We start from the raw sequence: 17,565 nt of genomic DNA, 5'->3' as shown, positions 1-17,565 counted from the left end.
ACTACACACAGGATATGATCGATCTGCCGGGAGTGTTTTCTTCTTATAAGTGGGACAGTGTAAGAGTTTCGGTGCTGAATGAGGCTGTATTTCCGAGATGGAACCCAACTGTGTTGAATGTCCATTGCATCCTTCAGTAATCCCATATGCTTTTCCACACATTTGCACAAATGGTTTTCTGTGTATGTCCAATGTTGAATATTATGAAGTTGAATGTTAGAAATGTGAGTAATCAGAGACATTTCTTCATTCCCAATATTCTGGCCAGAAAAGGGAATGGGGGTTGCCTCATTGCAAATGGGGGCATCTTGCATTGTACTGTCAATTGTGTAGGTGCAAAAATGCCAGTGCTAAATTACTTTTCATACAATGAAGCCTCTTTAAAAGCCCATCCGAAAATTATTGTTGAGTTTCACTCGAATGCTTGACTTCCTTTGGGTGACCAACCAAACAAAACCGTGGAAATGCGTAAGTTCCATAGTCAATGAAATGTTTCATCTTACAGCAACTTCCTCCTTTCTTCATTGGCAATGGTTTGGTACATTTTGACTTTAAATGAAGAATACAGCCTACATAGGCGACCGAAAAGCAAACTGTCTTTAGTGTTGCTTATGAGGGGTTTGTAAGTAGTACATCGTGATGATTTTAGAATTTCACTTCTGTATGTAACCCTTTGAGTGCTAATTGAGAAAGTGCCTTCGCTCAAGTAAAATCTGAAACTTTTCTCTCTATGACTTCTACAATCTGTAAATGTATGGAGAGAATAACCTTCTTTTAAAAGAAAAGTTCAAGAATCAGAAAAGAAACTTGAAATTCCCAGTTTGCTGTCCCAATTCTCAAAGGGTTAAAGTGACCAAATTTACACTTTCCATGATGGGGAGAGTTTAAAATGCAAAGTCCGGTTTAGAAAAGAGGTCGAATTTGTTCCTTTAATGGGATTTGAAAAAAAAAGTTGAGACAAAAGTTGCTCTCGTCTGCCAAATAAGGATAAGACAAAAGAGTTTGTTTTCTTTCTAGCCCAGTGATTGTGGAAATCCCACATTTTGGGTCAATGCGAGACAAAGAAAGGGAGCTTATCGTGCTTCGAAGTGAAAATGGAGAAGTCTGGAAGGAACACCAATATGACTGTAAAGAACAGGAGCTTACTGAGATATTGAATGGCATGGATGAAGGTGAGCATCCATTTTTGGTGGGTCATTTATTCATCACCAGCTGATACCCTGCGATATCCTTTGCCATAAACCTTTTAGAGGACGGTCTCTTCATTGTCTCATGTCTGTTGAACTATCACCAAAGCTCTTTGTTGGTACTATCTTGTATAGTTTTCACAAAGAAAATATTACTGAGATTTCACGAAGCATGAGATGGTGAAATGAGAAGTTAAGGCACGACTAGTCTGTAATTACTGGGCTGGTCTTTGCAATTTTTTGCTTAAGCAAGGGCATAATCTTTCCAGTTCTCTGATCCTCGGGCACCACCCCTGAATCCAGGGAATGCCAGTGCTTCTGCAATTCTCCACCCTCCCTTCTTTGGGATGTATCTCATCTGCTCCCAGTGTCATATCAACTTTAAATAGTTCATTAATTCCTCCTCGAATCCTTCTAGTGACTGAGTTTCCTCTGTTGTCACCAAAAGCAGACCAGCAGCTGCTTGATAGGAAAGACAGATGCTGCATTAGACACAATGAGCCAAAGGGCCTGTTCCTGTGATGTATTGGTATTCCTTCAACACCTCAAACCATGCCTCTTTTAACTGTAAATCCCACCTTTTAGTCCTTAATCGACGCTACTGCTCCTTCTACCACCCTTTCACTATTGATGTGCATATAGAAAACTTGGGGGTTCGATTTTGTGCTACTTGCCAGTATCTTTTGTTCTCATAATTCCTCTTTGCCTCTTACATTGACCACCAAACTGGCCCTTGCTAGAAACATTAGATTGTGTTCTTTAGTATCAGACTGACAGCCCACTTTGAAATTTATACTTTGGTTCCTGAATTTAATCTGGCTCAGTATATATAAAATCATCTTTTTCTCTCATCACAAAGGAGAACTATCCTAAAATCGTCCACTTTTAAGTTAATTGCTAGCTCAAGCAGTGGGATTTCACGACAGCAATATAATTTTACATGCTGTGTTCCATGTAGTTCTTCTTGCTATGTAGTTATGGACCTACTGACCTGGGAATGAATGGTTCATATAAAATTGGTTGCTACATCTATCAAATCTTCCTGAATGTTTCACTGTAACAAAATTTGTTGACCTGTATATTTTAAACAGAGAGGAGACAGCACATGGTGAATACTTCACACAGAGGGTCTTTGAGGTTCGAAAGATCAGAGTTGTGAGATGCCCTTGCGTCCATAGCCTTTGTTGGTTTTCTCGAAGCAAGTATGAATTGGCATAAGGCATTGCTTAGACCTCAACTGGAGTATTGCATACAGTTTTGGGTCTGCACTATAACAAGGAAATGGAAGATTTGATTTGTTTTGATTATTATTGTCACGTGTATCAAGGTACAGTGAAAAGTTTTGTTTCACATGCAGAACAGGCAGATCACACCGTACAAAGTGCGTTAGGGTAATGGAACAGAGCGAGGAATACAAGGAAGATGTTTATGTAAATAGTTCCAGGGATGAGATGTTTCAGTTATGGGGAATGTTTGGAGAGGTTGAGACAGGAGAAGTGTAAGAAGAGAGTAGATAGGAGTTTTCAAAATTTACGAGTGGTGTGAACAGAGTGGACCAGGAGAAACTGTTTTCATGCATGAGTGGATTGAGAACCAGAGGGCACAGTCTGAGATAACATGACGTGGAGCTGGATGAACACAGCAGGCCAGGCAACATCATAGGAGCAGGAAAGCTGACACTTCGGATCGGGACCCTTCTTCAGAAATGGGGGAGGGGAAGGGGACTCTGAAATAAATAGAGGGGGCGAGGCAATAATACAAAGCGGATAGAGGAGCAGACAGGTGGAGAGAAGATGGACAGGTCAAGGAGGTGGGGTCGAAGCCAGTAAAGGTGGGTGTAGGTAGGAAGTGGGGGTGGGGGTTGGTCAATGAGGAGGAAGGGGCAGGTAGATGGGAGGGAAGACGGACAGGTCAAGAAGGTGGGGATGAGCTGGGCTGCTTTTGGGATGGGTTTGGGGAGGAGAAAGTTTGAAGCTTGTGAAGTCCATATTGAGACGATTGGGCTGCAGGGTTCCCAAGCGAAATATGAGTTGCTGTTCCTGCAACCTTTGGGTGGCATCATTGTAACACTGCAGGAGGCCCAGGATTGACATGTCGTTCAAAGAGTGGGAGGGGGAGTTGAAGTGGTTCGCGACTGGAGGTGCAGTCGTTTGTCACAAACTGAGCGTTGGTGTTCCACAAAGCCGTCTCTGAGCCTCTGCTTGGTTTCCCCGATGTAGAGGAGGCCACGTTGGGAGCAGCGAATACAATATACCACATTAGCAGATGTGCAGGTGAACATCTGTTTAATGTGGAAGATTTTCTTGGGGCCTCGGATGGAGGTGTAGGGGCAGGTGTAGCACTTCCTACGGTTGCAGGGAAAAGTGCGGGGGGTGGTGGGGCAGACGGGGAGTGTGGAGCGGACAAGGGAGTCACGGAGAGAGTGGTCCCTCCGGAAGGCGGATAAGGGTGGGGAGGGAAAAAGGTCTTTGGAAGTGGGGTCAGATTGCAGGTGACCAAAATGGCAGAGAATGATGCATTGAATCCGGATGTTGGTGGGGTATTACGTGAGGACGAGGGGGATTCTGTCTTTGTTTTTATTGTGTGGAGGGGGTTTGAGGGATGAGTTGTGGGAAATGCGAGAGATGTGGTCAAGGGCATTTTTGACCACTGTGGAGGGAAAATTGCAGTCCTTGAAAAATGATATATCCTTGGTAGCCGTGGGAGTCGGTGACCTTGAAATAGATTTCAGTTTCCAGGTGGTGGCCAGAGATGGAAACAGAGAGATCCAGGAAGGAGAGCGAGGTATCAGAGATGGTCCTACTGTCAAACATCTTCCTGCAAGAATGCCATCCTCTATTCTCAATTCCTTTGCCTCCACCGCAACTTCTCCCAAGATGAGGCGTTCCACTCCTTGACATCAGATGTCCTCATTTTTCAAGGACCGCAACTGTAGGAGGTGCTACACCTACCCCTACACCTCCCCCCTCACCCCAGGCCCTAAGAAAACCTTCCACATCAGACAGATTCACCTGCACATCTGCTAACGTGGTCTATTGTATCCACTGTTTCTGATGTGGCCTTCTTGACATTGGGGAAACCAAGCGGAGGCTTGGGGACCGCTTTGCGGAACATCTACATTCAGTTTGTGACAAACAACTGCACCTCCCAGTCGCAAGCCACTTCAATGCCCCCTCCCACTCCTTGGATGACATGTCCATCCTGGGCCCCTTTGACCTGTCCATCGTTTCTCCCACCTATCCACTCTTCCTACCTCACCGACCAACCCCCACCCCCACCTCCTACCTGCCAGCCTCATCCCCACCTGCTTGACCTGTCCATTTTCCGTTGACTGACCAACCCCAATCCCAACTCCCTACCTACACTCACCTTTACTGGCTCCATCCCCACCTCCTAAACTGTCCATCTTCTCTCCACCTATCTCCTCCTCTACCCTCCTTTCATCATCATCTCCCCCTCTCTATTTATTTCAGAGCTGCCTTCCCCTCCCTCATTTCTGAAGAAAGGTCTCAGCCTGAAACGTCAGCTTTCCTGCTCCTCTGATGCTGCTCAGCCTGCTGTGTTCATCCAGCTCCACACCGTGTTATCTCAGATTCTCCAACATCTGCAGTTCCTGCTATCTCTAAGACATTGGATGATTGGTTTTTATTTAATAGTGTGCAAGGAGAGGGCAGGACATTGACACTACGATGAAAGACTCGGAGAGCTGGCACAGATGCAGTGTGCTGAATGGCCTCCTTTTGCACAGTAACAGTTAATTACAAGATAAGAACAAAAACAGAAGTTGCTGGAAAAGCTCAGCAGGTCTGGCAGCACTTGCGAAGAAAAATCAGAGTTAACGTTTCAGATCCAGTTACCCTTCCTCAAAAATATCAGTTTTATGCAGAAGATAGGGTGTGTGTGGGTGTAGGTGTAGGTGCAAATGTGGGTATGGGTGTGGGTGTGTGTGTGAGAAAGAGAGAATGGGGGAGGGGGTAAGGAGTAAACAATAGGTGAGGATAGACCCTGGAGAGGCAGAAGTACAGTTAGACAGACAAAAGAGTTGATAATGAACAGGCTGGGAGGGTGAGTAGTTGTTAATGAAGACTATTAATGACTAACAACAGGGGGTGTGTCGTGGCAGGGTATGTGGTAACAAGGCTGGTGTGTGAGGTAGGGGGCTGGGACATGGGAGAGTTTAGGCCCTAAAATTATTGAACTCGACAATGAGTCCAGAGGGCTGCAGGGTCCTCAAGTGGAAAGTGAGGTGTTGTTCTTCCAAGATAATGAAATGTGAGGCTGGATGAACACAGCAGGCCCAGCAGCATCTCAGGAGCACAAAAGCTGATGTTTCGGGCCTAGAGCCTTCTTCAGAGAGGGGGATGGGGTGGGGGTTCTGGAATAAATAGGGAGAGAGGGGGAGGCGGACCGAAGATGGAGAGAAAAGAAGATGGGTGGAGAGGAGAGTATAGGTGGGGAGGTAGGGAGGGGATAGGTCAGTCCAGGGAAGACGGACAGGTCAAGGAGGTGGGATGAGGTTAGTGGTAGGAGGTGGAGGTGCGGCTTGGGGTGGGAGGAAGGGATGGGTGAGAGGAAGAACAGGTTAGGGAGGCAGAGACAGGTTGGACTGGTTTTGGGATGAAGTGGGTGGAGGGGAAGAGCTGGGCTGGTTGTGTGATGCAGTGGGGGGAGGGGACGAACTGGGCTGGTTTTGGGATGCGGTGGGGGAAAGGGAGATTATCACTGTTGTTCTTCCAGCTTGTGCTGAGCTTCACTGGAGCACTGTGGCAAGCCTGAGGCAGAGATGTTGGCTGGGGAACAGGGCAGTGTGTTAAAGTGGCAGACAACTGGTAGCTCAGGGTCTTTTTTGAGAAAAGAATGTAGATGTTCGGCAAAGTGGTCACCCAGTCTACGCTTCATTTCCCCAGTGTAGAGGAGACCACATTGTGAGCAGCGAATGCAGTAGACTAGATTCTGGGAAGTGCAGGTGAAGTGTTGCTTCACCTGGAAGGTATGTTTGGGCCCTTGGATACTGGGGAGGGAGGGGGTAAATGGGCAGGTGTTGCACCTTCTTCGATTACAGGGGAAGGTGCTGTAGAGCTGTGGGGAGGTGTTGGGGGTGAAGGAAGTGTGGACCAGAGTGTCCAGGAGAGAACAGTCCCTGCAGAAGGCAGACAAGGAAAGGAAGGGAAATATGTTTCTGGAATCTCGCTGGAGGTCACAGAAATTATATATGATGATTTTCTGTTTTCCTCTGATAAGAGTCTGTACGTAAAAATTTCTAACAATGTTTCAACAGAAGGAAGCAAAGAAGGGTTAACAGCACTGCTCGAATTTGCTTTAAAGAATATAAAGGTGGAATACACATTTATAGAATCATAGAAATGTACAACACAAAAAGAGACCCTTCAGTCCAACACATCCATGCTGACCAGATATCCTAAATTAATCTAATCCCATTTGCTAGCATTTTGCCCATGTCCTTCTAAGCTCTTCCTAATCATTGACCCATCCAGATGCCTTTTAAATGTTGTAATTGTTCCTTATGTGCATCACCCGCTGTGTGAAAATGTTGCCCCTCAGGGCCCTTTTAAATCTTTCTCCTCTCACTTTAAACCTATGCTGTCTAGTTTTGGACACCCCTACTCTGGGAAAAAGACTCAACTATTTACCTTATCACCCGAAGGCATTGCTAATCAAGAGAAAGAGGATGCCAGACTCTGCAAGGGCTATGCAGTGGCTCAGTGGTTAGCACTACAGCCTCACAGGGCCAGGGCCCTGGGTTTGATACCAGCTTGGATGAACGTCCATGTGGAGTTTGCACGTTCTCCCCATGTCTGCGTGGGTTTCCTCTGGGTGCTCTGGTGTCTTCCCTGTAATGGACCAGAACACACACCAATAACTGCCCCACCCCGCGTATGCACACTCACAGTATTACAAGGAGACAGCTTAGACCCTAACTATATATTTATTGAAAGACAAGCATAAGGTGCTATGTTCAGATGCGATTCAGTTGGTCCACCAGTAGACTTTATTCAAAACACACTTTACTCTTATAGCACCATTAAAATACAGAGAAAGAATTGGCATAACTTTAACTCTCCTCAAATACTTAACAAGATAAAGTATTATTTAACCATTAATCACCAACTGTTGCAGTATGGGCAACATCCCATAAACACACCCTCTGGCAAAAATGCATTTCAGCAAAACAGCTATGATTCTCATGTGCTGTCTCTCTCCAGTCCACAACAAAAAATAAACTAGCTGTCCCTTTTGATTTTTAAGAGAAAGCCTCACCTACTAAGACTGTAGTAGCCAGGGACTTAAGGTTTTAGCTCAGCAACCGCCAGATAACCCTGTCAGGAACTGAAGGCAAAAACTAAAAGTCATCCTGGGTTTGTGTGAACCCTCAGTTCACCCACTCGTGATTCCTTGGTCTCAGAAAATCCCCATGCGGAACTCAATAGCTGTTTACCAACAGAAGGAGACACCCTAGCACCACTGTAACAACACCCCTCTGCAAGAGACTCGGCACAGAACTCAACTCTGTTGAAGACACAGTCTCAACACATCCCACTGTCTAAAGATGTGCAGGTTAGGGGTGGGTCAGCCATGAGAAATTGCGTTATAGTGACCAGAGATGTGCAGGTTAGGTGGAATAGCCATGGTAAGTGCGGGGTTATGGAGGTAGTTTGAGTGCTGAGTCTGGGTGAGATGCTCTTTGGAGAGTTAATGGGCTGAATGGCTTCTGTCTGCACTGTAGGGATTCTGTGATTCAAGAACATTTCTTAGTTGGCAGTGGACTCAAGTCTGTACTTGATTCAGCTATGTGGCAGACACAGTGCTCATGTTTTACAATATCAGGAACCCTGCCATTGGAACATTATGTTTTAATCCTGTATGAACAACACCAGTTCCCTCTTTCTAATTGAGAGCAATGCATGGAGGAATTGAAAAGCCGGGCCAGAAAGTTTCCATGGAGCTTCAGTGACCACTGTTCACGAGTTCTACATTAACTGTAAAGTGCTTTCATGGTCATGAAATGTCTGATAGAAATCCAAACTTTCATTTGGAGGGAGGTTTCTAATGTCTCATTTCTTCCTATAGACACGCACCCACAAACAACTGATATTGTTCCCTTAAAGTTTTCTTTAAAGTAAAAATCGTCCATTTTCACACTGTAGCTTGAAGGAAAATTCTATCTCCTCCTTTTGAGTTTATAAAAAATGAACAGTATTCTGGGTGGTCTCATTCTTGGATGCTGTCCAACAGCAGAACTGCACAAGGTCTTGTGAGGCAATGGAATGTTGGAGGTTTTAAGCTGTAACATCTTAAAGTGACAGGCACTGCAGTGATTCCTATTTGTGTTGGATTGAATTGCTATATTAGCTCTTTTTAATGTCTTCATTTACCTTATCTACTCCTTTGTTCTTCAATGAAAGGATGAGTTTGCATTAGCAATGTACTTTGAAGTTTTCCAGCTGAAGTAAATATATGAGTTACTTTGATGAAATGCAGTTAGTATTGTTCAGTGGGCTGGAGTATGTATCATGTCCTCAGACCTTCTCATTCAAAACAACACTGCTGCCAAATGAACTATTTTTTTGTTATTTTTCCCTTATTCAGCGTGGCCAAAATGTATCTCTAGGAAATAATTTGCAAGTAAGCTTCATTATTTCAGATCAGAATTGAAAAGGCTGGAAGGCAGGGCCATTCGAGTACTATTCACAAGTCCAGAAAGTCAACTCGGTGTGAAATGAGTGACGGCCTTTGGATAGTAGGAATAATAGGACGGTCATTAGTTATTGCACTAGTAATTTAGGCATCTGGACTTCAGATACGTGACTTCATATCCCACTACAGTGGATTTTTAATTCGGTCAATTAAATAAATATGGAATAATAAGATCGTATCAGTAATGGTAATCAGATCATCACCAGATTTGTGTTAAAAATCCATCTGGTTCACTAATTGGAAGGAAATTGTCTTCCTACCCACGTGTGTGACTAGTGATCCATGACAAAATGGCTGACTCTGAACTGCTGATTGAAATGGCTGAAAGAGACAATCAGGGATCGGTAGTAAATGCTGGTTTTGCTAACAACACTGATACCTGTGCATGAATTCTAGTAAAGGGTCACATCACTGCTGGGTCTTCACCTGGAGTGTCATGTCTGAAACTGGGCCTCACATTTTTGAAAGGATGCTAGGGTCTTGCCTGACTGTCGAGGAGATTTATGGGTTCCAATGGGGCACTGTGAATGAGGGCCTTGCATTAAGTGAAGATCTAGAGAGTGATTCTCTTGATGATTATGGTGTTCAAAATGATTCAGAGTTTTAGAGTAGACAGGGAGACATTACTCAGAGTGCCAGGTAAACTGGGAACTAGAGGGCACAGATTGACAATAATTTGGAGATTGGCGATGACTTAGTGTTGTTATTGCTGGACTATTAATCCAGAGACTCGGGTATGTTCTGAGGACCTGGCTTCGAATCTGGCCACAGCAGATGGTGGAATTTGAATTCAGTCATAATCTGGAATTGAGAGTCTAATAATCACAGTGAAACCAATGCCAATTGTTAGGGGAAAAAGCCATCTGGTTCACTGATGTTCTTTAGGGAAGGCAACTGCCAGCCTTACCTGGTCTGGCCTACATGTGACCCCAGACCCACAGCAATGTGGTTGACTCTCAACTTCTGTCTGTGCAACCAGGGATGGGCAATAAATGCTGGTCCATCCAGCGACACCCATATCTCACGAATGAATAAAAGAAAATGTAAAACAATAGCTTTTTCTGTGATCTGGAATGCACTGTCTAAAAGTGTTACGATGATGCTGTGGCTTTAAGAGGTTATTTTGTCCTGGATGTATTTTAGAGAGTTTGCATGTGAGGCACTGAGTTGTCTATAAGCAAGCAAACAGCTTCTGAGGCCCTGTGGTGTTTTAAAGTTGGAACAATAGAAGCAGCCAGGCTGGGTGTAGCCAGCTCTCACAGACCAGCCTTTTTTTCAGTTTTTACATTTAACTTTAAGCAGTTGCTATTGTGGGCTTGCAGAAGTAGAAGCGATCTTTTCCCTCTGTTGGTTACAACTAGAAGCTGGGGTTTCTCTCTGCTGCTGGGTTATCTGTGAGACCAATCTATTTTTCTGAATTTGCCTTTTTGCCATGTGGTGTGTTTATGGGATGTTACTGTATGGGAACAGTTAATTAGTAATAGGTACTCTATCTATTACTTGGTTAGGTTTTCCACTGGAGTCAAGTTATTCTAAATTCTTGTTTCTTTGGTTGTATTTTAATGACAGTGTTTAAGTAAATTGTGTTTTTCTTAACATTGTGTAGTTTGACCAGTGCCATTGCATCTGGAACACAACAATTGATATTTGCATTTAAACTAAGAAAAAGTTACGATCGAGGTTACCTTCTTAAAATATTTTGAGGGGGTTAGGTCTGGTCCTTAACAGCATGATGGAAGAAGTTTCAGTTTCACTTTTGACAACCAGTTGAAAACAGGGGAAAACGTAGGGCTAATGGGAAAGAACAGCAGAGTGGAGTTAAAGTGGAAAGTTCTTTCATAGAGTCAGTATAAATACAATGGGCAGAATAGCCATAGTCTGATGATAATTCCAGATGGCTGTTGCTGTACACTGTCATTTCTCAATTTTGAGTATCGTCTTTTAATGCAAAGAATCACGTTTAAAGTGTGTGAGCAGGATGATGATGGAAGTTTAATTAGTGCTTGTATGCAAGTACTCTGAAAGCGACATTTTTCCTCCATTCTCACTTAGAGCTCGACAGCTTTGAAGAGCTGGAGAAGAAACGCATCTGTCGGATCATCACCAAGGATTTTCCGCAGTATTTTGCCGTGGTGTCGCGGATCAAACAAGAAAGTAATCAGATGGGACCTGAAGGAGGAATGTTGAGCAGCACAAACATTCCTCTTGTGCAAGCATCCTTCCCAGAGGGTGCTCTCACCAAGAGGATCCGAGTGGGTCTCCAGGTAATAGGCTTTTTAATTCTCCTTGGAGGTTCTCCAATGTCGCTCCTGTTCAATGTGGCCCAGTAAAGGTTTGTGTGAGCAGGGCGGGCAATAGCCAAATAGTGTGCCATTCCAGAGAACAGATCCAGAAGCACCCACCACTTGCACTCTCTCTCTGGTTTTCTCCCGTTTCAGGCGTGTTTATAGCGAAAAGGGACACTGCGGGTGGCATGCATGTGCGCTGTCACGGTGGGAAGTGGGTAGCTGTTCACTGATCAAGCCCTATCATCAGCTGACAATGCAGCACCAGCAGGGTCAATACTGGGCCTCCTGCTCAAAACGGATCCACCTCCTGCCCAGTCTCATTGCGGGTTATCATAAATCTTGAGAAGCACAAAGGTCAGTTGGGTATTCTGGAGATTAAGCTTCCCTAGTGAGTATGTCATGCTGTGTGGGTTTCACTTTGTTCATCAATGTGCGCTGTTATTTGGTGAGACTAGCTCATTCACGGGCACATCTCATGGTTGACACACATTAGTGGTTGTAGGCCAATTAGGCACATTTCCTTCAATGTAGAAGAAAGAGCTGTGTGACTTTTGGGTTGTTCCCCCCTTTATTTACAAATGAATAGTACATGACACTGACCCAACTAGCACAGAGCTAGCTCCTAGATTGGGCAGAACCCGTGACACTCCAGTTTATATCTGTCAGCCAGGACTCCCTGATTGAGTCTGTTAACCTGGTCCAATCAGGAAGCTCATATTCCTGGAGCTCCACCTGGCTGACCTTGTTAACATCACCACAGGCTCTCTCTGGTGTACAGGATCAAAGATCATTCACTGTGGTGGGGGATAACTGAAATGTTGTCAGTGAACCCAATGGATTCTGCCAGATATAATCCTGTGATGGGCATAGCAGTGGACAATCCTGAGTTGACAAAATTCTTGAAGTCCCTCATACCGTTACATTGACTGACTGACTGTGCTAACCCCACCTAGTAGCCAGGCCCTTTTGTATTTCATTCCAGGCCCTCCCTCTGTCCTGTGCCCCAGCCTCAGCCTCTGTCTTTCCTTGGAATCCCCTTGCACTCCTCCTGGATACCAGTCTCGAGCCTCCACGCCAGCTGCCCTTCTCCCGCCCTCCATCATGCTGTAGAGTGAAGCAAGAGAAATCACTGGCCATTGTACAGAATCTGCGCAATGCTGTCTGGTAGATGCTGCCATTCAACAAATGCAAAGTTGGGAAAACAGGATTTTTTTTTTGAAAAAGATGTGTTACACTGATAAGTATTCATGGCACACAAGCATATTCGAAAATTGAATCCACCACAGGCTGACATGAGGCTTTAACTCTGCATCAGAAGTCTTTGTTGGAAAAATGGGATTCTGCATCCGATCAATGAAGTCGCTCTGCTGTGTTTCCCACACGTGTGATTCTTTAAACGCGCCCCTAGGTATTACGGCAGAACGGTAACTTGGCGACTTATGAATTGGGGGAAATGATAGACACATCTGTTATTGTGGTGCACATGGGGAATGGAAGCCTACTATTGCTGCCGTGACAATGGCACTGACTGGGAGACTTGGCGTTTCTCCACATTGAGGTATTTGGGTCCAGGAGGACAGTAAAACCATTTAAGCACAGATTCAGTGGCATGATACAGTGCCAGGAAACTGGTGACCATCAGAGACTTTAGAAGTAAATAGAACAGGCAAACGGGAAATTCTGTGCGTGATCATAAAAGAAGAGGAAAAGTTTTATTCGAGGGAAAATGGAAGGGCGGCTTCTTTGGGCTCCTCAGGATGTGGGTTGTTGTTATAAAAAAGGGGAGTCGGAAGGTTACCCGGTTTTAAGTTATCGGTAACCGTGTGGGGAGCACAGTCAGATTTTGCTTCATGCAGGGGATTGCTGGTGAATGAAATACTTTGGTAACAGTGGCCAACACAAAGGGAAAATGGTGTGAATATTTGAGACAGAAGAGAACACAGGGCTTTGGTGAAGTAGTGTGGAAGCTGGATCAGTATTGGAGTCCAACTCCAAACACTTACACTAGTTCAGTAAGTCAAGTGGGTACCTGTGTCATAAACCCGAGTGCTAATGTCTGTGCTGCTTATTCCATTACTATTCTGCATGTTGAAATATTTTCCACTAAGTATAAGGATGCAATTGTTTTAAATATTAGAGATTGTAGTGTGGAAGCAGGCCCTTCAGCCCTACAAGTTTCTCAATAACTAGCCATTTCCCAATAACTAGCCTAATCTACACATTCCTGGACACTGTGGACAATTTAGCATGGCCGATCCACCTAACCTACACATCTTTAGACTGTGGGAGGAAACCCACGCAGACACGGGGAGAATGTGCAAACTTCACACAGACAGTCGCCCGAGGGTGGAATCGAACCTGGGTCCCTGGCGCTGTGAGGCAGCAGTGCTAACCACTGAGCCACCATGTTGCCTGTTACATGCTCACTTGTATGTATTGCTGATGAACTTGATTTAAACACTGGGCTAATTTGACTTGCCCACTGTGCCAGCAGTCATGTTAAAAAGTGAGCATAGGGAAATAATCAGGTTTCAACATCACAGCCCCCTGATTCTCCAACCCACGCTTCCGATGAGTGGGGTTCTCCTCTGGGAGCTCAGCACTGTGGACTTAGCCCTTCCACTTGGAAATCTGAAGCGGGTGGTTTGAGTGTCGACCAGCAGATCTTTATTGGCAAATGTACTGCATTTTCTGAAAATTCTGAAGTTACTTTACAGAAAATAACTTCCCTTCCTGTGGGACCCTCAGTACACTCCAGCTGCAGATTTAGCCCTCTTAATCAGATTCTGATGGATTTCGATTTTAAAGCCAAGAAGGAATTAACTAAAACTGGAACAACGCTAGCATGTGATCACATAGAGACGTAGAGTCATACAGCAGGGAAACAGACCCTTTGGTCCAACCAGCCCATGCTGACCATAATCCCAAACTAAACTAGTCGCACCTGCCTGTTCCTGGCCCATAACTCTCCAAACCTTCCCTATTCATGTACCTATCCAAATGTCTTTTACATGTTGTAACTGTACTCACAGCCACCTCTACCTCTGGAAGTTCATTCCATATACAAACCACTCTCTGCTTTAAATAAAGCGCTTCTCTTGTAAATCTTCCTCCTCTTATCTTAAAATTGTGCCCTCTAGCTTTGAACTCCCCCAGCCTAGGGAAAAGACCTTTGCTTTTTAACTTATCCATACTCCTCGGGATTTTATAAACCTCTGTAAGGTCACCCCTGAGCCCAAAATACACAATGGATAACTCCTCAGTGTTATCACATGCAGTTCTATGCTGTTTCATTTATGCTAGCCCAAGGCTTGGCCACACTTTGAAAGGGTTAGCTAGATTGTGAAGATTCTGGGTTTTGAATCTTGGGGCACCCTGTGAATGTGTGTCATCAATGAATGTAGGAGTGGGTCAGTGGGCTGATTTTTGCCCTCAGTGCCCCCCTAATACACTATCCCCTTCCTCTCTGATAGTTTAAATCTCGATGTAATCTCTAGAAATCTATTGACCATATTCAACTGCAGAAGTGTGAAGTGGGGCTGAACGCTGGAAAGGTGTATAAGCAGCTGGCTTTGGTACAGAACACATTTAGCACACACCTGATACATGGCCAACATTTCGACGCAACTCCCGTTGGCAGTTGATCAATCCCCAAGTGATCTTAAGCACCTCTGTTGTCTTTGATTGCCTGAACTAATATTTCAGCTTCCCCTTTCACTGCGTCCTATTATCGTCTTACTTCCCGTGGGAGCTTGCTGTGCCAAAATGGCTGCTGCAGTTCCAACATAAACAGCTGCCAGTATTTCTGACCCTTTTGCATTCAGAGGCCTGGAGACAAGCTCCTTCGGTGACCAGAAATGATGGCGTTATTTGCAACGACTCCTCCCTGTCTGTATGTCTGTGCACTGTGTAAACAGCACAGATCACAACTTGGCCAGTCTGGACTTCTGACGAACTGCTTGATACAACAACATGATCTAACAACCACATCTGGGGACAATTGCAAAGACCAAAGGGCTTAATCCCTCAAGATGCTGAGTGTCTGTCTGCCTGATGGAGACAGAACTCCACTTTGAGCTGTCTAGCACTCCCATTATTATCTCTTTCATTTTTTTGTTTTCAAAGCCTGGTCTCATATATCCGTAATCTTTCAAGAGGGATGCAAAATATGTGTTTAGATTTTACCTTCAACCTACTCTACCCTCACCTTCACTCCAGGTAGGCAGTGCTGTTTGTCTTTCATGCTTGCTAATCCTTTGGAGCCTCTCCAATTCTGAGTTCATCGTTCTGTCTAATTTGGTACACTCCAGCCCAATTCCAGATATTCGCAGCTGTTAAAAGTGGATTTGCCAAGTTTCTTTAAGATCATCACTTTTGGAATTACTTGCATAACTGAAGGCCAGCAGGAACCAAAAAGCAAAGCAAAACACTCTCGTTTTTGATTTGAGACCTCTCCCTTCATTATACTCTCCTTTATTCTTCAGCGACTGATTTTACATTGTATCATTTCCAGTCTAGCTCTCTGCCTTTACTACAAGGTAAATACACCGACCCTACAGATGATGTGAGGGAATCAATTTTAAAATGTATAGCCTCATCAGTCACCAGCAGTCTCCTGGTGTGTGACTCCTCCTGTGAGCTCAGGATTCATGAAAGGACTCATCAACATTAATGCAGGGATAATAGGAACTGCAGATGCCGGAGAATCCAAGATAACAAGGTGTAGAGCTGGATGAACACAGCAGCATCATAGGAGCAGGAAAGCTGACATTTCGGGCCTAGACCCTTCATCAGAAATCATTATTTCCTCGGTTCTGAGGAAGGGTCATCGGACCCAAAACTCTGGGTTAACTCTGTTTTTTCCTTTCACAGATGCTGCCAGACCTGCTGAGCTTTTCCTGCAACTTCTGATTTTGTCCCTGATTCACAGCATCCGCAGTTCTTTCAGTTTTTATTGCAGCAGCTCTCTGTTCACAGTGGTTATGTGGTTGTCAGTGTTGGCCCCAACTGCAAACTGGTACCACTGGGTTACAGTTTGTAGCAATGCTGATGACACCATGGATTGTGGTACGAGATGCACAAGTGCATCAGCATAAAACGCATGGAAACTGAGCTTACATCCTTCTGCCCACAAAGTGTTCTTTGAACCTCTGCAACCAATTCCTACACAAAATATCTTGAAGTGATCCTACGTGACATGGTTTTATTCCCAGCTACAAGCTGGCATTTTGCTGATGTAGATTGACCAGCCTGATTATCCTTCTACTCCCTCAGAGTGGATGTGGTACAAATCTTCAAAATTATGGAAGATTCAAAGAATATACGTCCAAAGCTGTTCTGCTGTGTGCAGTGTGTAAGAATAAAGAGTCTGACTGTCAAAGCAGAGGACAACAGACACCGGAGGAAGAACACACTTATTTTAACCAGAAACTGATAGAACAGATTACAGTAAAGTCTCACTGTTCGTGGGGGGCCTAACTTGCAGTAAAATTTACTTGCGAACGGTGCAATTGTAAGTGGCAAGAATTTACTGAACTGACGTGAACGTTGTAGTCAGAAGTTGCGGTGGGTTTAAAGAAGGAATGAAACTATTTTTTGCCCATAATGGGCTTTGAGGTCATTAGAAATGCATCGATTCAGTGGGCAGATGGGTCAATGGGTCTCTCCATCTGCCCAGTTGTTTTACTCTGTAAATAGGAGGACCTTGTGGAGAATTCCTGTGTCTATGATTTCGAGCAATGTGTTCCTACTGCATGCATTGGTTTAATTGCAACTTTCAGCCTCTGGTCGGACATAGAAAGTTTCCTAACTGTTGCCTTTGACCTGGAGTTGTCTGTGAGATTGACAAATAGTTGGAAATAGCTGAACATTACAAAGCACATAGTTTTTTAAGCTCTGGGATCTGTTCTCCATTCACTCTCAACTGATCTGTGATGGGAAATGTGATCCTTGTTATCCAGCATTACCTTTGGTTTGACATTATTCCACAGGCCCAGCCAATCCCCGACGAACTCGTCAAAAAGATCCTTGGGAACCGAGCCACGTTTAGTCCAATAGTGACCGTGGAACCCAGAAGAAGAAAATTCCACAAACCCATTACTATGACGATCCCGGTGCCACCTGCATCGGGAGGAGATGCTTCAAATGGATACAGAGGGGAAGCACCAAGCCTGAGACTGCTCTGCAGCATAACAGGTTAGTTTGCCTTCATACTGTTTGACACAAAACCAGTTGAATTGCTGACCAAGCTGTAACTTTTTTTGTTATTATTCATTCATGAGATCTGGGTGTCGCTGGCTAGGCCAGCATTTCTTGCCCATCCCTAATTGCCCTGGAGAATGTGTTGGAGAGTCACCTTCTGGAGCTACTGAGAC

General features: G+C 44.6%; 1 protein-coding gene across 3 annotated transcripts in view; it reads left to right on the top strand.

The window, feature by feature from the left end:
- ank3b (ankyrin 3b) overlaps positions 1 to 17,565 on the top strand; it is a 372,799-nt gene that overhangs the window by 287,571 nt on the left and 67,663 nt on the right. For all 3 annotated transcript variants that reach the window (XM_059653155.1, XM_059653157.1, XM_059653156.1), the window contains exons 30-32: positions 1,018 to 1,172; positions 10,956 to 11,167; positions 17,182 to 17,386. In XM_059653155.1, coding sequence (XP_059509138.1) covers positions 1,018 to 1,172; positions 10,956 to 11,167; positions 17,182 to 17,386 — 572 coding nt within the window. The remainder of the gene's footprint in view (positions 1 to 1,017; positions 1,173 to 10,955; positions 11,168 to 17,181; positions 17,387 to 17,565) is intronic.

The sequence above is a fragment of the Stegostoma tigrinum genome, chromosome 20 (genome assembly GCF_030684315.1).
Source record: "Stegostoma tigrinum isolate sSteTig4 chromosome 20, sSteTig4.hap1, whole genome shotgun sequence".
NCBI classification, from domain to species: domain Eukaryota; kingdom Metazoa; phylum Chordata; class Chondrichthyes; order Orectolobiformes; family Stegostomatidae; genus Stegostoma; species Stegostoma tigrinum.
This window is presented reverse-complemented; position numbering and strand designations above follow the sequence as displayed.